Raw genomic sequence first — 24,099 nt, 5'->3', positions numbered from 1 at the left:
TGCTCGGGCTGACAGGGGGACACGAGGGAACAACAAAGCAAGTGTCTGAGGGTTCTGCAGTGCTGGGTGGAAGCCCACGTATGGGTTCTCCAGGGGTCAAGCCAGAAATGCCAAGTCTGAGGAAAGACCCCCCCCCCTCCAAGGGCACTGGCAAGACAACAACACTTATATTATTAATGTGAGGATACGTTCATCCATTTAGCAGCTGACAAACTCTGGTCTTAGACCAAACACTGTATCTCCTAAGTACTCTTGGCACATGTGGGTCAAGGCCACGTGACTTGGTTGGCTACAGGTTTGGCACTCACATTAACTGTGGTATCACTGAGTCGATTTGAATTACACAGGATATACATGTTCTCTCTGGAGGTTCTCTTTCTCTATAGGATTTGCTTATAAGGCAATTACATGGGACTAAAGAACAAAAGTTTGGGATTCTCACTTTTCTCAAAACTGTCACAATTGATGTCCAGTGTTGGTGTCTCCTCCGATCAGACTGTGAAGCCTTGGCCTGGTGAACCTCATTTATAGCATTTTTATCTCCTTATATTTAATTCTCTCTGAAGTGGTTGAAACTAAAATGACCACGAATTACCCACTTTCTGAGACAAGTTACTAAAACATGGTTTCTACGTGTCATGGTGAGTAGGAGCACACAGCTAAACATTAAATTTAGAAACATCTCGATGTAGTGTTACCTATGGCAGTCACAGAGCTGAACTCGAAGGGAGCAACTTGACAACAACTAGCAAATTCTCAGAGGGGACCCCAGGGGCCATCTGTTGAATGAGCTGGCAAATATGTGATGGCAAATCATATTGGCATTTTTTTTTTTTTTTTTTACTAGTAGGAAGAATGGCAAACATGTTTAATGCCTGGTAAATCTTAATGAAATGCAGAAAAATGCCACATTCTTTTTCTTCTTCCTGGGAGCTGTGTTTTCTGTCATCCTTCAAGCACTGGCAAGACCTAATCGAAAAAAGTAGAATTTCTAAAGGCAGTGGAAAAGTTTCAGCTTTCCTACTGGACTGGACATCGAGAAAGGAAGGGAAGGATGGAGTATATGGACGGTAAAGGGGATTATTTCCCCCTCGGATGCATGTAGTATTGGTAACCGTACCATGTGCATCTCAGTTGGTGATGCAATAACACCTGGTCCCTGCAATAAACATCAGCATCTCTGGGAGGGAACCGGGTAAGCGATTAAGCACATCACAGCCGGGTTCGTGTGCTTGTGTGCGGGTATGATGGACGTGGGTGTGCGTGTGTTCTAATCCCTAGTCCAGCTATTATTCCAAGCTGTAAGGGATCACAAGGACTAAGTCACCTGCAGCATCTCTTAATATAGCATCAAGAAGAATGAAGGGTATTCATATGCAGCACATGCAGAAACCTCTTCTTCCATAACAGTTAAAATTAAAAAAAAAATTATGTACTAATCTACTGCAATTCATTGCCTGAAAACAAGTGAAAAATTTATTCACTTGAGGCCAAGAGCTGCTCAGGAATTATTAGCACTGAGGCTTCACTTTCTGTACCTGTAAGCTTTTCTCTTGTCCACCTCAGGTGCTAACAGCGACTTGTTGCTAAGACTGAAACAGACACCAACTTTATTCTCGCGGACAACATCCAGCAGGCCCCTTGTTCCCAAACCTTGCAAATAGCCTCCAACTGATGAGTAAACACCTATCACTAATTTCACATAACAAAGTGGTTCCTTAAGGATCATATATTTTTTCATATGTGGATTTGAATACAAAGTTTAATACACGTGCCCTTGGAGCTGGCCTCTGCGGACTGAGCCTCACGTGCCTGGTTTCAGAGGTCTTGCTCCTGCTGTCATGGGCTCCTGGGACAGGAGGATAGCAGGTCCAACCAGGCCTCCATTTGCCCAGATCTCAAGTACTGATCAAGTCCTTTTGGAACTGCTTTCTTCTGAAACATCACTTTAGGGGTGGGGTGGGTGACAGAGCGTTTGTCTTATTTTAGACCCAGTCTCGCCAATATTATTAGAGAAGGCAAAATCTGAATAAAATGATCACTGTTGAATAATAGAAGGTAGGAGACTAGTGTTTGTTGGCCTCCCCCCCCGCCCCGCCTCAAACTTGGCTTCGAACACTAGGGTCAGATCTACAGATCCTTACAGAGGCTGGGGGAGTCTCCAGTCGGGATCCTTCGCTATGTTCCCTGGAGGCACCACTCGCAGATACTGTGGACTGTGAGTATCTTCAAGGGGGTACTCCCATCTCACAGCTATTTGGGACCAGGGAACCTCTGCAGTAACTAAGTTAGGATTCCCTCTAAGCATGTCCGTTTTACTTGTTGGATAGCAGACAGCAGAGCAACCAGGGCAACGTGGGTGAGACAGTGAAGGCAGGATTTTGTCAGTGGAACGTACAGCTCTCCTGCCCAATAAAGACTAGAATATGCGCTGCAGCAAGCACATCTCCTGTCCACTAACTACTAGAGCACAGGCAGGTCTCTGGTGTGCACTGGAGTCACCATGGACACATGCCTCTTTCATCTACGCTCCGCACCGCACAGCGGCGCTGTCTGAAGCACAGGTCTTAAACGTCGCTCAGCCGGAGGACAGATTCCATGACTGTATCGGGTTGTCAGGGTGCTGGAGAAGGAATGATAAGGAAGCCAGGACGCCGAGAGTAGTATAAATGGTATCATGCATATGAAAAGAAGATTTGAGAGAAATAGTAGAGTGTGGGGAGAGTTGAGAGATAATATAAAAGAGGAGATTTTACCTTTTCATCTCACAATGGGAACTAAAAGTTTTCTTCAGAAGATGACTTTGGAAAATAACTAACTATGCCGGTAAGATTTGGGTTCTCTCGCTGACCGGTAGAGCTCGCAGAACACTCACCTGTGATCGCTCGTGGACTTACTCACACTGCACTGCAAACTTTATTACAGTAAGATCTAAAGAGGCTCCGTTCAATGGCATCAACAGTCCTAGTATTCTTCTATGACCTCACACTTGACGAACCTGTGTCCAAGTACCAGAAACTCAACCATTTCTGAGCACGGTTACTGTCCTTCTCTATAACTGAAAGCTTTCTGTAAACCTCATGAACGCAAGTCTGAAATAAAGTCTCTGCCAACAACGAGGAGCTCTGTGCGTTACTCCTCTCCCGTGAAATCGGGCGCTGGTCCTCCCTGTTGCAGTGTTTTCTACCCCAGGCACAGAGAGAGTCTCTGTCACCACCCACACGGCATTTGTTGGAAAGTCTAGAGTCGAGACCAGAGTTTCGGCTTTCCTCCGATTCTACATCCCAGTACTCCTCTTTTCTGGGACACTGACTGTGAAGCACCAGAAACGTGAGACTCCCTAGACCACCGGAAGACGATCAGCCATTTGTCTGAGTTTTGTGCTCCGGCTGACGCAGCAGGAAAGACCACCATTTTCCTGTTCTTCAAGACTCATGCTGCCCAACGAATCATGACAGCAGAGTTTGTGAGCAGGACAATAAAACAGACCAAATCTCACTGTATCCAGAACTATTAAAGCAAGGACTTAGTTAAAAAAAAGAGAGCTCCTAGAGGAAAGCAGTCTACTGAACAAATAAGGCAGAAAGGTTGCAAAGGCGTTCTCCATGTAGATGTACCCTTGCGATCTCGCTGTGATGAATGCAGTTCTTTTGGGTATGTTCCTACAAACTAAATCATTTATACAGAAGGTGCCCACTGGTCCAGCTCTATACGAGGCTGCCTCTGTTCAAACAGAAGGCTCCTCATTGAGTAAGAATGAGAATTTAAGCTTAATGAGCCTCCTGCGTAGTGGGCCGGGGGTGGGGAAGTGAGGAGGTGGGGGTAAGGTGCATGCCGTTAGCCATCCGTGCTCTTCCAGCGTTCCTGACGGGACAAAGTGACTGTGGTTTTGGCATGCAGGGGCTGCTTACACAGGAAATAGTGGCGTATATCAAACAAAGTACAGAAACAAACTCTCCTCCAGGAAGCGGAGTTTAACAATTGCCTCATTAACAAGAGCCAGGGAAGGACAGGAAAAGAGGGGGAAGCCAAGAGCGGATTATTATCCAGTTCTAGACAGATGAAGCCCTTCAGCGTCTCCCCAAACAATCCCCGTAGTGTGGATTTGACAAAGTGGCACATTTAAGAGGGAACTCTCTTGCCATCAATGGGAGTCAGGCGCACCCGTAACTGAGGGCCAAATGCAGTCCCTGGAACTTGACTTTATCAGGAGACACAAGACAGAGGACAAGGCAGCTACATCCACAGAGAATTAATTAAGAGCAAAAGCGACATCCAGTGAATGTAATCAATAGTCTGAACACTGATCTACATATCAACCACCATTGCTTTCTCCCCTTCTCGCCCTTTTAAATTAGTTACACGAGGGTGCCCTTACAACTCCTGTGTCAATAGAGATTTCTTTGCTCCTTGGCTTTGCCGAAATGACACATGTCTCCTATCGCGTCTTACAAAACAGACCCTCGAAGGCCAAACACTCTGATGCCACTTTGAGCTTCTGAATGGCTGGGACATTCCGGGGGAGAATTTTATCAAGGGTTATTTATCAGTCTGGCTTTCTCCCTGGACAGTCCTCCAGTTTCAGATGAGATGTATGTGCCAAGAAACGTGGTTTCCTGCCAAAGTCCATACCCAAGTCTGTCTTTACTGGCTCACTTTGTTCCCTCTCCTTTTAAAATAGTCCCTTTTGGACACACCATAAAACTCCTCACTAATTATTACAGTGTTGCTTGCAAACAATAAATACTGGGTTAACCCAATCTTTCCAGGGTTCCTGTCTGTTTCTCAGAACTGTGTCACCCCCCCGCCGCCCCACCCCCAACACACATATCCAAAGCACACTGCAGTTCCCTTTTCCAAACCGTGAAAACAATCACATCGTCTTTATACCGCTTTCATTCCTACCGGCTAGCAGTACAGGTCTCATTACTTTCAGGTTTCAAAGGCTTACCAGAGACATCACTTCTCAAGACCGGGTTCGTGGTTAAGTCCTTTAGCAAAGATTCTGATTTCTTCTGGAATCTGTGCTTTGTACGAATCCCTTCTAAGCAGCACTGTGACCGGAGTGACTTGTCAGTCACTGCTGACCTCGGCCTGCTCTAGACCCAGCAATCCACCAGTAGCCTTTACTGCTTAAGGAAAATAGGATATTCTGCATCCTGGGCATAAACATGTGAATTCCCTATGTCCAGGGCCCAAAGGGCAAAAAGGGCAGATTTTACCAACATTTCCTTAAGAATGAGAGTCTCATCTTTAGCACATGTGGATTTTCCAAGCAATCCGTATGTGAGATGCTGTGCTCACAGATCACATTGCAGGGGTCTGTGTGTGAACAGTTACGGACTGTCATCGGGTCTAATTGTACAGATCTTACTGACAGCACACTCCCTTTGCAACGGGCGAGAGTGTGACTGGAGTAAGCCCCATAGAATCAGAGCCCAGCTTCCCGCTGATCGTGATTCCATCTATGAATAGATGTGGTTACAAAGTTAGCACCAATACAACCTCGGGGTAATCTAAAATATAATGATGCCATAATCAATGAAACACTGAAATGGAAAAAAAAAAAAGTGGTTTGTTAGGAAGAGGCTGATTTCTTCATACTCAGAAACTAGTGGGCAGGCAGAATTAAAAAAAAAAAAAATGTCATGATAAAATGTAGAATCGGTAGCTGATAAAAGGAGAGTGCAGATTTGAGTGACCAAAAAAAGTTGATGAGACACGGAAGCGTCGCTACCCATGTTTCAGGCCCACTGGAAGCAGCTAGTGTTCAACCACTTTGGTTTTTATATGGCCTTAAAAGATATACAGGTCAACTACAATTAATTATTCCAAAATTAAAAAAAAATTACCTGACTGTTGATCAAAACGTATGAAATGGAGAAAAAGAAAAAAAAAGAAAAACCAAAACCAAAAACGAACATACCATGTTCACACACAAAACAAAATCACTGTGTCGGGGACATCAGGGAAGGTGGAATATTATAACAACACATGTCACATTGTTATACTATCCCACCCACCTTAATGAAGAACCCTTGGGTGTAGCTACTCCGTAGCCTTTGGAATCCAGATTTCCTCCCACTTTCATCGTGTCACACGGCTTTCGCTGCTCGATGTACTCGTTCATAGTGGACTCCAGCAGGAAGGCGAATTTGCCTTTGGATTTTCGGACCCGAGCTACTCCCTCTGCGGTCGTCCGAGTGAACACTGACGGTTCTGCGGATCGCATGTAGGTCCACATCTTTTCGTACACTGCTATTTTTGACCTCTGGAGGAAATGCAAATAAAATTAAATTCAGGAGAGAAGGGAACAGAATGTTAATAGTGACCGAACCGGACAAGGAGAGAGCATTTTTTAAGTACCTTTTCCTGGTCCTGAAACTCTGGTCTGCCTGGCTAACCTGTTCCTCTCCCGTTAGAAAACTGTTTTACAGTTAAGAACGTCAGAGAAACAGCAGACATTCAGAAGTGATACTGGAACAAGCAGGTCCCTCTGGTCATACATGATTGCCCTACTCAGCTGCCTAAAGAACAACGTATTATCGTTATTTTTAAAGGCAGGATGTCATAGAGTGCGGGACATACAAAATCATGCCTGCTATCACAGTCACGGTAAACCGGGAAGGGGCCAGCTCTGCAAAACTCCCTTTAATTCTGTGCCGGAATGATAACTGATAAGGAGTGCTGCTATACTGTTTTCATTTTTATCTTTTTTCATGCCTCCAAGTTTTACTATGAAGCGTTCTAAGATGTATACGAAAGATGGTCAGATCAAGCCAGCAGCTGAGCACGTACCAAGGACTAGACATAGTGGGCTTCAAACCCAAACGTCCATAACCCAAGAGGCAAACGCTGGATCCAACAGACAGTCGTGGGCTTTTTCTCATAAAATCTCCAAACAGAATATCCACTGACTTTAAAGAGAAGTGATTCCTCCTCCACAGGTACAGACTTCTGGTTATACGATAAATGCCATGGAGATGACAACTGCCACCCAGGGAACAGGGTCAGGAAGGGCCTGACAATGCGGGGCAGGGGGACAGACAGTGAGCACACTTATGGTCAGGAGCCCCAGGCGATGGATGGAAGTGACGCATCACTATACCTCACACCTGAAACTAATCTGACATCCTATGTCAACGACACCTCAAGAATAAGTTTTTTCCAATTAACAAGTTAGAAAAGCTAAAAAGAAAGGTGATTCTTGTTTTCTTAGGATATATTTTGGAGAGTTAGTCTTTCTAATACCTTGACCTCAGGCAAGAAATCTATTTATTTCTGTCTATTTGGGCTCCATCTACTTTAGTCCCACTATTTAGTTTACCTAGACCCTTCCGCTGGTCTCTGAATTCCTGTTCTATTTTTTCATCCATACAGACATTTTAAAGGTGAAAATACATCTAAATGAACTCAAATATCCCTAGGCATGTATTTAATGAGGTCGAGAAACCTGCCCTGTTTGATGTTCGATAATACAATGGTACACAGACTTCTGTGGTGCAAGGGCATCTGTTCAATAACAAGATGCTGCGATTTTGCATCTTGATCCAAATAAGCACGAGGGAAAATCTCAAGTAGCATGAATATGCGTTTTATATGGACCCTCCTTTGTTTACCAGAATATAGAGTCCAGTAAGAAATGGATCTTCAATAATCAACAAATATCCTGAATAGCAAACTTAAGAAGACATGTTTTGAGGCAAAATCAAACGAATCATTTAACCAAGAAAGAAACCAATAAATGTTGTATTTAAAATTTTGGTTTCAGAAGATGGAAAGTTCGTAATCAACATCCTATGTAACAGTAAGAGATTTGCATACTTGGACACTATTAAAAAAACCCAGATATTCAATGTTACTGGATATTCAAATGCTGGTAAATATCACGATGGAAAATAGACATCCTGTATTTTCCTATGAATGTCTTCATGTTATTAACACTTAAAAATACTGCCATGATATAGAGCTTGCGGGGTGTGTGTGTGTGTGTGCGTATGTAACGACAGGTTACCTCTGGTTATAGAAATCCTTACGTTAGGAGACCGCATACCAACTACTAAATGAAATTGCAAAGATTCTATGTGCGTCTAGGACAGAGGAGAGTCTGGGCTCAGCACCCACAGCTGTGGGATCCACTAGGGAGGCCATGTCGCCTGGCCCCAATCAGTCCATCTTCAATAACACAATCATCTTCCAGAGAATGAACTCTGCCATTTTACAATGAGTTCCAAACTCTGAAAATCATAAACTGTCTCAATCAGCAGACACAGATGTCCTTAACACTTATTCTGATTATTTCCATTTAGACAAATGTTGGTAAACAACGTCCTCTTGGTGTATAATCACTCTTCAAAATATACTGATAACTTGAGACTTTTACCTAAAAAGATACAGCATTCCACAAACATTGCATACTTTGTCATGTATACTATATAGAAAACAGAAGAAATAAAACCCATTATTTTGAATGGAAAATTTTTTGAAAATTTTGAAGAATATGAGAGTCCGGCTAGTTATCTGGCAATTTTCCAGTTACTGTTTAGCATGTTACTTAAAGGAATTGGAACCACTAAACAAAACTAACACAGCAGGGTGGAAAAAGTATTTTTACGGGTTGGTAATTAGGAAGATAATTTAATTACTCCTTTTCAAAGGAATAAAGTACCTTTAGGCCCCTGATACTTTTTAGAAGTCCATTTGTATAATACTAATGTGAAGGAAATTACTGTTGCATTTGTTTAAATATATTGAATTACATATACCAGAAATGCAAAAGAAGTTAAATTAATTCCTTTAAAGTTCAGAAGAAAGAGGAATCCACAGTGTAGTTGGGCCACACTTAGCAAAACCTTATGTATAAAAGAAATTGTAAAGATACAGCACCTGGTGGAAAAGAGAGAAATAAAGCAACTCCTTTGGGGAAAAGAAAAATCACACTGTCACTCTACGAATGTTTAGAAATTCTGATTCTGATTTCAAGGTGCATGGCAGAGATAAGGTCACATTCACTTGGGGGAAGGGAGTACTGGGGGCATTCAAGTAGGGAAGAACTGGAAATAATATTCCCGTGCCTTATTTGTGACCACAAGAGGTGAGTGTTAAGGAGCGAGGGCAAGCAAAGCTTTGTAAATTTGATGAGACAGGCTAAAAGGGAATTTCTGCAGTTCCAGCAAACTCCCAAATACAGTGATAATGGGATTCTAAGTCCCTAAAATCTTCAGCTGTAATTATCTTTTTAAAAATCAGGCTGGGGGAGTAAATACACTGAAAGTCATAAGCCAAGATAATACAAAAGTCATTTTTTTTTTATATTAGAAAAATAATCTCAGAATTATTTCTTTCCTTGTTGTGAAGTTCAACATAGGAAACTTGCTGACTTAAAGCACTATTTTATTACTGAAAATAACTCTTGGGAGTTTTAAAAATGTGCTGTCCTTTACTCAAAAATTAAGTATTCCTGCCTTTCCAGTTTTTAATAGAAAACAGGTACAAATGTCAGGCATTCTAGTTAACATTAACATTGTTGCCAGGTCCCCGCTTCCAGGAGCTTAGGTGGGCAAGGCCGCAGTTTGTAGTATTTGATAATCTTCTAAGCCCTGAGACAGTCATCCACCTCACTTGCGCCCCGGCAGAGTGACGGATGACCACAGCAGCCGCGGTATGAAGGCGGAGCTGCAGGGCCCATCAGCGCGTGAGCCTCAGGTGCACAGTAGCATCTGAACACCTCACGGCGAGGCTGCCGTCAGGGACAGGTCCGGACCGCCCTTCAACGCCTCCACGTTCATGTTTCACGAGGTGCACAGAACACAGAACACACCGAGTTTCATAACGGGGCCAAAACCAAGGCAACAGTCACATTCGGATTAATCTCCCCCCACGGCCTAGTTCCTTCTCCAGCTGATTTGTGACTGCAACATTTTTGGGAAGCATGGGTCCGGGTCACTGCCTGAGGCAGTTTAATGGAGCTGACAGATGTACCATCACTACGTTCCTACGAGAAAACAGTTCTGACAGGTACGAAAACACCCTTCACATTCCACTGCCTCCACCTGTCAGACAAAATGGTTTATTTAAACCAGGCCATCATCTGTGGGCCGGGAGGGAGGACAGGGCCTAGGGAATGAATGAGGTTTTTATCAGAGAACCCACGTTCACGCCTTCCTGAGAGGGTGCTGCCAGGGAAAATTATTTTCCTGTCCCATTAGGGTTCAGACCGTTCTGCAACAGTAAATACTTTATAAAAAAATCTTCCCATTTTAAAGCTGCCATTTTGGGGGTGCGGGGCGGGGCAGAGAGAACGGGCCATGGTGACGGGCGTGGCCCGCAGGAAAGGCGCTGTAAATCCAGCAAGCAGCTCCCCTTCGTCCTCTACTTCTTATCAATATGGTCTCTTATCTCCCTCACCAGATTTTAGAATTTGGAACACTTTTTAAAAACTCTATAAAGATTAGAAATAAACATTTTCTGTGTACTCGATGCCAAAGAGCTGTACAGTACGTTATTTCTGATTTTTTTTTTTTTCAGGGCATCAACATGACATTTCTTTCTCCCTTTATCACTCAAGGCAGAATGATGAACCTGCAAATATTTACCTTATTTACATGAAATTCGGTTACCATTGCTCGGTAAAATGCAAGTGTATTCCATTTTGATGCCTATGCATAATGGTTTCTAGGCAAAGTTACTGAATTTTACTTACCTAGTTTTGGGTGGAAGGAGTCAGAAATTTACAGATTTCTGGCAAGGTACTATAATTGTGCTAAAATGTGTTAGAGCAGTATACTTCTATCAGGAATCTTTAAAGACTGGGATGCACTCAGTAAGTTTAAAAATTTGGTGAGTTAAGTTTATCCAGGGAATACTGTTGGTAAAATCTACTGTCACGAGCATTACTTACAGTTCTAGAAAAACCTGCAAATACTTTATAATTATCGTAAATGTTTCATTATATCTACTAGCAAGGCTCCATCTAAATTGTTGACAAGGACATTGTTCACTGCCTGGTTTCTTTTGTAAACAATGCCCTACGATGGGTTTGACAAAACTTTTGACTGGTTTGTTTTTAACTCAGTATTATGTAAACACATGTAGTTAGATCCTTTTAAAAAAGAGAAATCTCTTATGAACTTCAAGTACATGACAGTTAAAGGCTGTCTTAAAGAGTAGGGTGTTTTGTTGTTTTTTTCCAAGCTGAGTGGCAAAATGATAAGCATATACATTTGAATGACAATGTGCTCTCCCAGTACTGTGTTTGTAAGCAGCCCTTACTTCAAAGGGCTGTCATTAGTTTTACATGAAAGCTTAGAAAACAGGGAAATAAAATTCCTGTCTCCTAAATTAGTAAACATCTAACCTGTAAGCAATTGAAATTAAATGTAAAATATCCTCATTATTACTTGGGTAAATATTTGTGAAATTGTCACTCTGACTGTCCTTTAATGTTATGGTTATGAAGTCACAAAATGAATCCTTATCTCTGACCAGACATTATCAAGTGCATGTCTCTGGATTTAAGTACAAGCAGAGTAAAAGAGTTTCACGGATCAAAAATTCACCCTCATAGAGGAACAAACAACTAAAAAACCAGAAACTTAAATCCCAGGTACCTGCATCCATATATGAAATTATAACAGTTTGAACAATTCTATCTGTAAAAGCAGAGAAACTGGCACACATAATATCTTGCGAAGGTGTCCAGAACTTAACAGTTCTGTTACCATTATTCTGTGAGAAAGCAAATGTTGTGCTTTGAAATCCATTGTCACGGAACAGATTACAGACTCTACCTCACAGAAGGAAGTATAAGCTGCAATTAAGATTTTGGGTTTCAAATGTGGCAAGTTAATGTATTCTTGAGACAAAACAAAAAACCCCTGCTTTCATTGTTATGCCCTTAACCCCCAAGCACATCTAAATTATAATCTTCCCAGATGCAGTATCATCACAGCATTATCAAAACTGGAACCTTCTGGATAAGTTACACTCTAAAGATGTCTTAATTACCTTTTTGTTGTTACTTTTCTCCAGGTCTCTATTGCAATGTGAATAAATCAATTAGCTTTTACAAACTGAAGTGATTATAATTCCCAAGTAGAAGTATTAGCATTAGACATAGCATTACTATTATATTTGCAAAACGTACGAACAGCTAGAGCCCATAATATAATGGTTGGCAGAAACTGCCAGAGTTTCAAAATTATGAACATTTCATGGTTAGTTTTTCCCTTAACTTACTCTGAAGAATTCTTTTGTTGACCCTGAGTCCAGGGTTCCATAGGCAATTTCCGTTTGTTTGGCCAGATCTTCTGCACTTTCTATAGGGGAGACCATTCGCTCCACCGTCAGGAAAGCGGCGAGGTTAGCAGTGTAAGATGAGATAATGATGAGCGTAAAGAACCACCAAACACCTCCAACAATTCGACCTGAGAGGGATCTAAACATGGATAAGATAATGCACATTTTCCTTTTTCTAACCAACACAGAGGAAGAAAAGAAAGATCATAAATTCACAGGGTACGTTTAAAACCACAATGGCCATTACAGTTTTATCTTCTGTCTGCTCCAGAATGATTCTATCTTTCTGTATAATCTGAGGCCGGGCACGCCACCTTGAGTATATGAATGCCACTGAAAATATGGGAAATGTTCCCTTTTTATGGTTTGTTCCCAGAAACGTGGACTGTAAATGCCTTTCCTCCAGGCACAGGAAAGGAACACTTACTGAAACTCACTGATATCCGCCCCACTTTACATTTTAGCATCTCTGGAATTGGGGTGTCACCTACAGGTGATGAACACACTCGGGTGGCCTCCTCGGTGGCACCACTGATCTCTTTGTGGTACGTGAAACAGCAGCGCGCGCTAACAGCGGGTGAGGTCTCAGATTTCATACAGATGCCCTTCCGAAAGGACTTGCAACGGCCTTCAGATGGAGCCCTGCCTGGGTGGGTGGGACACCCCGACTGGGGTTGGACCAGATGAGGACTCAGACTGGTCTCAGAGTGACCACCGCTGGGGATCATTTCTTCTGTTTGATATTTCATTTCTGATCTGAGCTGAGGATGGGCTATCTGCAAACACATTTTTACTTTCTGCCCTAAACAGGTTCTCTCTGCCATTGCCAACACGAGAGCACAGCGTGTGACTTCTCAGTGCACTGGGGGATGCCATTAAAAAACAGACACTAAACCTCAAAAGAAAAAAGTTCTCTCCACATCCTTTCCCTGGTATCAGGGATGTGTGGGTAAGGTGGGTGCAGAGGAACAGTGAGGATGGAATGAATAAAAAATCCAGGTAATTTTATCATTGATTTCACTCCCTGGGACCATCAGACTTCAAAATTCCTGGGACAAATTGTTTTTAAACTTTTTTTTTTTTTTTAACTGTAAGAAAAAAATTTCCTATTTTCCATGACATTTTTAACTTTCAAATTCTCCCTTCTTAACCATTATTACTAAGTAGCACCTGTCAGTTTTAACTTAGCACCTGCTTCATTGCGGTTTTCAAAACCATCCCATGACTTGCTTTTGCTTTCTTTTCATTTGATTAATTCAGAGTTACTGACTCAGTTTTCTACGTTATTGTAATTTAAACACATTTAGAGTTTTCCGGGGTCTTAAGGAACACAGACTGCATTGTGCCTAAAATGTCTCTTTTTGAGAAAGCATACATTTCTTTAAAAAAACCTGTGTATTTGCGATGCTAAACTAAGTCACATATTTAAGTTCAGTTCATAGCCTTCTCCTACTTGCAGTTATTTTTTCTGTGGGAGAAGGTTGGTATTTTTCTTGCAATAGGAGACTGGCTGCATTTCTGGCATAACTGAAAAATGTCTTAGTGGCATCCAAAGGAAGTGAGCCATGACTCCACAGATATTGAAAAACATGTCTATTAAACCAACACTGTATTTAACCACACTGTATTGACATTGCTGAGTTTGCCCACTAACTAAGCTTACTTAGTTCATGTTCTGTTACACAGAACAACGGATATCTGGTACCTAATATACTGACTCAGGCATCAGGTAAAGTCTACAGCAGAAATCCCCCATAAGGTATGTGGGGTATAAACTGAGGTCAAAATTAATTTTTATAAAAAAGGAACAACAGCACCAGTAACAAAAAATTCTGATTTTGAAAAGGAGACAAAATGAAAATGAAATCTTAGCCTGACAATTTAGATTTTCGTTTCCACCTGTCAGACCACTGAAGGCAATACTAACACTACGTCATTCTGGAGACTGCGGAGTGGCTGCATATGTTACTTCTCCGCTGGGAAAGTTCATCTTTGTGATGTGTCCACATCTGGTGCTAACTTGGAAAAACTGGCCATGGTGGTACTCAGATTAATTTGGGAATTGCACCTTTCTCCCCCTCCCCCGGGAGCAGAATGTGTGGAGACAGCCTGCACAACACGGAGAATGAGGGGCAGTGAGGAAGCAAAGAGTTTTCAAACTAACCTGGGTGAAATGTCACATCCTTGCTGCATGAAGGCACCCAGGGAAAACCAGAGGCTGTTAAAGATGCCGAACTCATTGGGAGGCTGGTCGCTGGGTCCTTCCTTTCCATCCTCTGGCTCTTCTGTGTGCCACTCATACGGACTAAACCTGCTAACTAGGAATAAGACCACGCTGACACCAATGTAGGCAAACACTATACACATCCAGATCTCATAGGCCAGAGGATCCAAGAAGGAAAACACTCCCGGTTTAGATTTCTGAGGCTTTTTGATCATGATAGATATGCCCAAACTCATGAAGGGCTTAGAGAAGTCAATGACCTCCTCTCGGACCAAAGTGATTGTCAGAGGGGCGATAGCAATCTCTGCTTTCTAGAAGAGAAGAGACACATGAAAACACACAGGTTAGCGCACTTCATGAAGCGGCCGGCGCGGGGTCGATCCACTCAAAACTAGAGAGTTATGCATTCACTCTACATCTTGAAGGGGAAGCCCAACAGCTAGCTGAGTGTGAACAGTGATAAACAGAAGGTGAACAGTAGATTGTTTTCCCAAGAGAATAGACCCCGGGCAAGTGCATGAAATATTTTTATTGGTGCTGGCGATTAGATGAGAGGAAGAGACACAGGGAAAGAGTGGATAGAAGCAAAAATGTACTTGAACTCAGATAACTGTCTTTGTCTTTAAGGACATGGGCCGGGCCGGAGGATGAGCCTCAACGGACTTCCCATATGGCTGGATTTCTGAATTTCTTGGCCAGAACTGCCATTATGTTGCAGCATTTTCTGCTTCATTTGGAACGGTGCCACTGACTCATTACTCGGCCGTCCTTAATAATATGAATGCAAATTTCAAACAGTCCTTTTTTATTCCTTTCCAGTTGTAGGAAAACCTACCCTACAGTCTGTGTTTGTAGGATGGAAGACACCCGCTGTTTGAGGACATTTTCCAATCTAGCGCACACACAAAAATCTGAAAATTGGCATTTATTTCTCCCTAGCCACATACTTTGATTTTATACTCTGAATTTCTAACACAGCGTTCGGAAAACAGTGGATTCAATTCTCAGCTCTTATGATCTGTAAGAAACCAGTTTCTGTTTTTGTTCTGTGACTCAGCCATTTTTCCAAGCCTATTTTCCATGTCTCCCCAGTGAGGACACTTTCCTGTTTGCCTCATTGTATCACTGTGATTCTCTCTCTTGGAAAATTAAATAAAATCCTAGTGAGCATTTACTGAGGGACTATATATCTGGCTCTGAACTAAGTATTTTAAACGGCCTCTCACTTAACACTACACTAATCCCGTTTATCATTGTTTTCTAGATGATGGAGCTGAGACTCAGGTGTACACATCACGGCCCATCTTGATCGGGGCTCACGTGTCTTCCATCAATCACGCCATCTCAAAAAGTGAATGGAATAAAGGGTCGTGAAAACACTGTAAACTGTTAAGTGATCTGCAGGTACAAAAAGGTTATTTGATTGTTCATTTTGAAAAGAACATATCTGGCATTAAAGTGGAATCTGAAACATGGCCAGGCATGCTCCTGGAGAGGCTGACATCTCCCAGGGAGTCCTATAGACCCTCAGGCTCACAGGCCAGCTGGCAGTTCCAGCCCAGGGTGCTGCGGTGGGCTGGTGCGGGGAGGGTACAATAGCCACGAGGCTGCCCACTGTGGGGCTGAGCGCTAACTCTAAGAGCCCTGTGAGGGAATGAACTTAGCTTACCTCATAAACGCCCACATTTATGAAAGTCAGATTCACTGCTGGGAGGTTATCATTTTTGCCATTTTATTATTTGTATAATTTTCATTACACAAGTGATCTATGAACTAGCTATAGAAAAATGAGATGTAAAAACAGAATTACCTCCATTCCCTTCACCTGCTCTTGCTCGTTCTTCAGATACGCCCTGCTAGACGTGGTTTGAGCAATCATATTTCTCTATTCTGAAGTGGGGTAATATGAAACACTACTGTTTGTAATTTCTCTACTCAGAAGGTTATGATGAACTCCTTTTCATCTTATCATACATATTAAGAATCAAAGATTGCAAGTATTTTATCATGGGAAAATATCACAGTTTGCTCAACCTACTTATTATTTTAGGAGAAACTTATGCTGTTTCCAGGTTTACACAATGTCCAACTTCGATGATGTGAACATCTTTGAAGACAAGCCCCGGTATATTCCGTAACCATTTAAGATGAATTTCTAGAAATGGGATCGCTGGTCTAAATGGGAACAATCCTTGCAATGGCCACGATATGTTTTGTGCAACTTTTCTCCGGGAAGATCATGCAAATTTCTACCATCATCACACTGTGTGGAAAGCACTCGCCACTAGGAATGCTGGCCAGCCATGTGTATCTTTATTCCCATCTATCTTTGCCAATTGCTCCACGGCAAGCTAGATCTCTTTGCAGTAATCTGAATTTATTTTTATAAAACATTTATTTTATAAAACAAATAGCCATTTTCCCTATGCCACAGCTTGTCATACTCTGCCCCTATTTTCCATATGGTGTATCCACTTTTTACTTACTAATTTCTAAGTGCTTTAAAATATATTCCAGAAATTAATTTTTATTTTCCGTACACATTGCAAATATTCTCCCTATTCAGTAATGGTTTTGTTTACATAACTCAGTTCACGGTACTCCACTGCAATATAGGAGTATTTAATTTTGTTGTAGCTATATGGGACTATCTTTTTTTCTGTTTTCAGCCTTTGGTTTCATGCTCAGAAAAATTCTTCTCATATCATATGATGAGTCTCAATCAAACAAATTTTATTCTTGTACTTAGAACTCCTTTCAGCTTTAGTTGGTATCGTACGCGATGTTGGTCCACTGTGGCAGCACAAATGAGTAACGCAAACTGTCACTGATGGGAAATGCCACCTTTTGTGAACTAAGCTGTTTGGTGTTGTATTCTTAGGCAAAGTTGTATTGACACGGGTTACCAATGATAAACGAAAGCAACATGGAGAGAAACCGAGGTGCCTCCCGCCTGGGGAACAAGGGGCGAGGGAAGGCGAATGCTGGATCAGGGTGGTGACACGAAGGTCGATGGGGACACTTTTGAAGTCTGAAAGTCGTGTTTTGAAAGAGGCCAGTGAAACAGAGAAGATACACCTGGGCTTTCTCTGCTCAGACTGGAGATGTTACATCGTGGGTCTGGTTCCACAACCTCTCAGCGAGTCCCGGGGGTCGAGTATCTCCCACAAGAGCTGGCTAACATTTGGGTTCTCGAGGGCCAGAGTGAGGCTCATGAGCCTGCGCTGTGACCCCGACCACAGGGAACGCTGGTGCTGGCAGGACCCGGAAGGTGCTTGGGGAAATACTTCCCCGGATTAAAATCCATGCACACGAGTACGGTAGGGCCCAGCAGAATGAGCACAGAACATGGCGAACAGGACTTGGACTTGGCGCACGGGGGCCACAGGCGGGAGGGACCTGAGCAGCTGGGGGGTGGGGAGGAGCGTGGTCCTGTGCTCTGGGGCCACCACCAGCTGGCGTGCTGAGGCCATGCGTGTGCCCCAGAACACTTACTCCTAACAACGCCAGTAACAAAGAGTGTGAAGAATAAAGAAGCAGTAATAATAACAGGTTCAAAGTGAATAATTTTACTGTCTAATGGGCTTTGTTGGATAGGAGAGAATGGATGGAGCTTCCCCTTGGGCCCTGGACACCGGGCATTTGTTCTACGGATTAGCAGTAAGAAAGTACAAACATTAAGAAGTGCAGACTTGGCGGACACCAGGATGAAAAGCACCAAATCTGCAGAAAGTGGTACGAGACATGAAAGGTTCCTTTTGGGAAAACGTCAAGTGACAGAGATGAGAGAATCTGACCCCTCTCAAATGAACCGAGGACTGAAGACACTGCGTATTAATAAGCACTCTGCTATCTTCTCTGAGAACTGCTTGACCTTGGGACTGTGTGTTACTGGGACATGTGCTATGGCTGTAACTCTGTTGATGATGCCAATCTCCGAATATCACTTGTTTCTGTTACTTGAACAATGTGGTCAGAGCCCTTGCAAAGGGGTGAGGCTGGGCTGCCCAATGGGCATGGACTCCGGAGGAGAGATATGTAATAACCACTGTAGGAAGTTACTCACTGTAGGAAGTTATAGTGTAGGAAGTTACTCAGGTTAGTTACACCATCCATGACTAACTGGTAATTCAAGTAGGATTTTTGGAGATGAAATACCCAATAGTGTTTTCTGAAGGAAATAAATTACTGTAGTTCTAACAAGTCGAATAATGTTTACATTTATAATCTATATATAGTCGGGGCGCCTAGGTGGCTCAGTCAGTTAAGTGGCTGCCTTCAGCTCAGGTCATGATCCCAGGGTCCTGGGATCGAGTTCCGCATTAAGCTCCCTGCTCAGCTGGGACCTTGCTTCAACCTGTCTGCCTGCTGCTCCCCCACCCTCCCTTGTGCTCATTCTGTGTGTCAAATACATAAATAAATAAAATCTAAAAAAAAAAAAAATCTACTTACTGTCTCAAAAACTAAAAGTATTATCAAAAGTTTAAAATATTACCAAGGGACACATGGTTTAGGAATCCTTTTTCTTTGGAACAGAAGTCTCACTATCAAACCGTTCATGAGCACTGTGATAAAACACTTCTTGATTTTTTTAAAACTGCAAAATTTTTCTTCACTTAGGACAACGAACTAGTCAGTTCTTTTTAAATGGATATAAAACCAAATGATTGCTCTTTAATGCCAAACAACTTCCTCTTCTGCTGAGGTTATAGCTACTGTATCAGACTGGCTGGAGAAAGTATGTGGCTTTGGGGTCTGAAATGCAGGATACAGAATCAGGAAACTATCCACTTGTAGTTCAGGCTTGGAAAGGGAGCCTCTCTCCAGACTTCAGTTATGCTCTCCATCATTCCATCCTTATTCTCTTCTAGGGAAGGAGGACTCTCATGTAATGATTTCAAAGGGGTCTTGTAAGGAGGATGACTCAGAGAGTGTGCTTTGAAGGTGGAATCTGTGAACTACGGATTGGCTTACAGGACACCTCCAAATACATTTCAGGTGTGTGTGACTTATCGATTATTTGATGAATATAGCTTACTGTAAGCTCTAGGTTTGGTGTCTGGATTCTGGAACTACCATGCATTACCAGCATTTGGTAACTGCTGGTTTCATTTTGATACTTTGCAGGGATTGCTGATGAAAACGATCTTGCTCTCATTCAGGCAGGAATGTCTACATTGAATTTGCTCTTGGCTATAAATGTGTATACTCAGCATCCGGTAAAGGGAAGGGCTTGACGTGTATGCATGTGAGGCCTGCTACAGAATATGTTCTGGTTTTTGCATTTGGCTACATCTCAGAAAATGATGGCATTGCATAAAGTTTAAACTTACTGTGTTCAGCAGAACTCTAAGAATCTCGTATTATTGCTGAATATTTTATAGATGCTAAAGTAGCTTAATGATTGCTTTATCAATTATGTAAATGATATCTACCAGTAACCACAAGCAACAGGGACATAAGTAACTAGTTACAATAAGGTCCACCTTTATGATGTTGGGGAAAATATGCTCCTTCCATTATCAAGTAACACTCATAATAGAATTGTTTTGCAGTTCTTAAAAACAACATGGCTATGGTATAGCAGCATTAGGCTTTCGAGAATTATCATCACAGACACTGAAGTCAATTTTTCTAAAAAATAGATTATATCCCAAATTTTTATCTTTCCTGATTTTGAAATTATGAGGTATTAGCCTCTCTCATTATTTGGGAATTGCACCATAATGAATTAGAGAAACATCTGAACATCATATATGCCTCTTTGAATGTAACTGCAAATTTGCTAAAAAAAAAAAAAAAAAAGTAACAGGTCTTAAGAAATGGATATATGCCCAGGTGATAAAAACTTTCAGGTTTATGTAAGTAAATCCTTCAATAAATTGATTTGCTTACCCCGTAAACAAGTTCGCCTACCATCCCATTCCAGATTTTTGTGTCTGCATCCCTTGCTCCGTACTTTCCATCAGGGACAATGGCAATTTTATACTTGATACCAATATGTTTTGCAATTTCAGATGCCAAATCTACACAGTATCCTTCATACTTGTCATTTCCTTCAAACATTTCGTGATTTTTCTTGTACATAACATATGGGGATTCCTATAATGAGAGAAGTAGAACTGTAAAGGAGAAATTACAAAACATTCGAAAGTCTTTATGTAACTTTTCAGCTGCAGAATTTGACAAGATTATATTTAATATACACACTGATTTGTGTGACTAGAAATCAATAATAAAACAGATGAATTTATAAATACACTAAGGATATATTCAGTTGCTTTATATTGGGTACTAAAAGGGAAACCTTTAAAACAGTTTTCTACCCAGTGACTGTTACATACCGAGCACAGTGACCGCGACATGAAAAGTAGGTATTAGTAACTATCAAGGGAAGGATAAGTCTATCATCTTTGGCAATGAAATTAGTTATTTCTAAAATAGCTAATGAAATTAGAGACCATCTAGTAGTTATTCAAGGTCACGGGTCTCTATATTTTGCATCTTTTTAAGCCATGTTGAACTACAATCTCCTTTAGCAAAGGAGCTCAATGATTTTGCTCTGCTCGCTAGCATTTCGCTGGATGCCCTTCTCAGAGCAGGCAGTAGCAAGGTTCAATGAAGAAATGAACTCATAATTTAAAACATTTTATATACTTATTTGCCTTAAAGTGGCTTTCCTAAAACTGTCCAGTATTTTTGGCTTTAATGAGGGTTGTGGTCCGTGAAGTTTTATTCTATTATAAAATATGTCTTCAAAGCAAGCTAATAATCCCCCCAATTGTGACAGTCACACACTTCAAGTGATATTCCTGTTTAGTTTTTGAAGTAAGATAGAAAATAGGATGAAGAATTACTGTGAAAATCCTTATAAAATTTAAAGACTTACTTGTGGCTAACAATAACTAGACAGTTTTTAGTTAAAGCACACACGTACACACATACATGCACACACGCAGCACCCCTAAACCAAACCATTTAAAGGCCATGAACTAAGAGACATATTAGCAAGCAAGCACCTGATTTTATAAATGGAGTCTAAAGCCACCAAAAGATAGGCCTGGTGAACATGCAAGGTAGACCTGCTGGTCACACCTCAGATTCGCAGACAAGGAGCGGCCACCTTTAGCCACAATGTCACTGAGATCATGGATTTATATTTTATAACATTGTAACATAACATCCACTGAGTAATTTTCACACAAAATTCTTCTCTCCCAGCACATGTGGATTTGGGGAAGTTGAACTTGCTCCTAAAACTCTAGATTAGACAGTATTTTACTTTGCATAACATAGCAGTATATACAAGTTCTGATTTTAAGTACTTTGTAAATATAGAAACTACTTTAAGAACTTAATAAAAATGTAAATTGCATGATCCATAGCTTTCTCATTGAGATGCCCTAAATAACTCTACCATGAGCCATTGTCTAGGGTTGGTCCTCGAATAATTCTGCCTTAGGCTAACATAGTTAAAAAACCCGGAAATCTCTCCTATCTTTGAAATTGATGCATGTATTAACACCGGACTTGGGTAAAGAAAGTTTTTCCACCTATAAAGTTAAGATAACTAATTGCCTCTTCTTCAGATAGATGACAATTATTTAGTAGCTTATGGAAAACATCCTCCAAATATAAAGGGTTTTGAAAATTATAAATGTGTTGAGTTGTTGCAAAGCAGTGTTAATGCCTAAGATATAAAATATTAGTAGTTAAAATGAGCTAATCCTTTCGTTCTCTTTTTCTTGTGACAGCTAATTAAAATGTGGAAGTATATGTAGAGAAAAGCAAGATCCACACATTTGTAAAATGCTTAAAACTGTAACTGAAATGGCTGTATAGTTATCACTTATAACTTTCACTATAAGAAACTTTAGAGTTTTGCAAAGTTGTACAACTATGGCTCACATGCAGTACTAAGATTGAAGGTCAATTCTAAAGTGTCTGGAATACTTGAACACTTAAGAATTTCAGCCCTCAAATAAATGTAGGACAGTATTAGCTTGTGTGCATGTTTCTTTAGCTGGAAATCCCACCTCATTCGCTAAATTCCCTCTACATTATACAGTGAACAATTTGCTTTATTAAAAGCTGCACTTATATTATGTACTCAAACATTTACTAAGCACCCACTGTGTGCCAGGCAGTTGGCTGGAAACTAAGGGGTACAAAAATAAGTAAAATGTGCCTCTTGTCCTCTTGTGATTAAGATTATAATTCTTTGTAATAAGGACAAAGGAGTAAGAGTGAGGGGGACAATCATGAAATACAGGAGTGAAAAACAAGAACAGCTCTACTTACTTAGGGCACGCTCTGGATCAGAAATCATGCTAAGTTCTTTAATTGTGCCCTTCACTTACTTTTCACACTGATATTTTGAGGTAGGCACTTCCTTTTGCAGGGGGAACATTCAAGTCTCAGAGAGGGCAAGTAAATTGTTCAAGTTCACATAAGTAGCCAATGTGGGAACTAAATCTGTAGTTTGAAGTATCTGGAAACTGTTGAAGCTATCAACGCATTTGTCAAAATGCATACAACTTTTCGAGATTTCATATGATTTAACCACGGAGGGGACAAGTTTAAGGACATGAATGTCTGTATTAAGTGTAAATGATATATGTTCTATGAAACTGTGGGTACACAGTGTAGATAAAACCTTTCCCTATCTCCTCATATCGTCTGGTACCTATAAGGCACTCCATGAATAAAAAGATTTCCTGGCACATCATTGCTCCCTAAATGGGAATACCATGGTGAAGTAATTACGTTAGAACTTCTGATTCAGGTCTTCGAAAGGGAAGTAATTATTAAGTGCAAGGCCATCTCTTCTGAAATAGACATCTGTAAATCTGAATAAAAAAATGTATCTGGTGTTTTCTTTTTTTTTTTCAATTCCCTTTTTGGGCAGCATGGGCCCATCAGGGTCTTTGCTTTCCTGCCAAAGAGACCAACAAAGTATCTGGAAGTATCTGGAAGTATTAGAAAACCTTCAGCTTACTGAAGACGTTGACTAGAAACTGAGCCAGACTGTTTGCATAACCAGTGGCATGTGCAATTACCGAGACTCAGATGAGCGAGTCCGAGAGAGAAATAAGACGGTCATACTTGGGGACGTGGGAGAACAGGCCGAGAGAAAGACCAGGCTTTTCTTGAACAAAAGCTCTCCTGGTTGCTCGGCTTTCCTCACTTTCTTCAAGTGTGTCTCATTTTGCTTTTCTTTCATATTTTAATACAAGTGGCAGATCCTAAATGTTCTCCCAACCTCCTCCTTTGCACCAACCCAGCCTGATAATTTTGCCCACAGGTAGCCCTTCTGACCTGCATATTTGGAAAGGATTTAATACAAATGTTTGGCGCTACTACAGGTGAAGAAAATGCCAAATCTTTTCAATATGATAGAAAATGAGTCCTAGCCAATTGCTAAGGAGGATCTGTGGGGCATCTTCGATAAGGAGCCCTTATGGAGTTCAGGTAAATAACTGTGAATAAAAATGGAATGATCAGAGATGTGGAAAATAACCTCTTACTTCTGCCCTAAAAGTCTAACCTACCATCCTTAATATCAACTCTGTGCTCTG

The 24,099-nt window shown here is 41.3% G+C and overlaps 1 protein-coding gene across 1 annotated transcript in view; it reads right to left on the bottom strand.

Annotated features, from left to right (window-relative positions):
- Window positions 1-24,099, bottom strand: part of GRIA4 (glutamate ionotropic receptor AMPA type subunit 4) — a 241,782-nt gene that overhangs the window by 33,881 nt on the left and 183,802 nt on the right. The window contains exons 9-12 of the mRNA XM_032838408.1: window positions 20,417-20,623; window positions 14,462-14,832; window positions 12,238-12,436; window positions 6,024-6,271 (exon numbers count right to left, since the gene is read on the bottom strand). Coding sequence (XP_032694299.1) covers window positions 6,024-6,271; window positions 12,238-12,436; window positions 14,462-14,832; window positions 20,417-20,623 — 1,025 coding nt within the window. The remainder of the gene's footprint in view (window positions 1-6,023; window positions 6,272-12,237; window positions 12,437-14,461; window positions 14,833-20,416; window positions 20,624-24,099) is intronic.

This window comes from Lontra canadensis, unplaced genomic scaffold (genome assembly GCF_010015895.1).
Source record: "Lontra canadensis isolate GAN:19392208 unplaced genomic scaffold, GSC_riverotter_1.0 scaffold104, whole genome shotgun sequence".
Lineage (NCBI taxonomy): Eukaryota > Metazoa > Chordata > Mammalia > Carnivora > Mustelidae > Lontra > Lontra canadensis.
The sequence above is the reverse complement of the archived record's forward strand: the minus strand, read 5'-3'. Positions and strand labels throughout refer to the sequence as shown.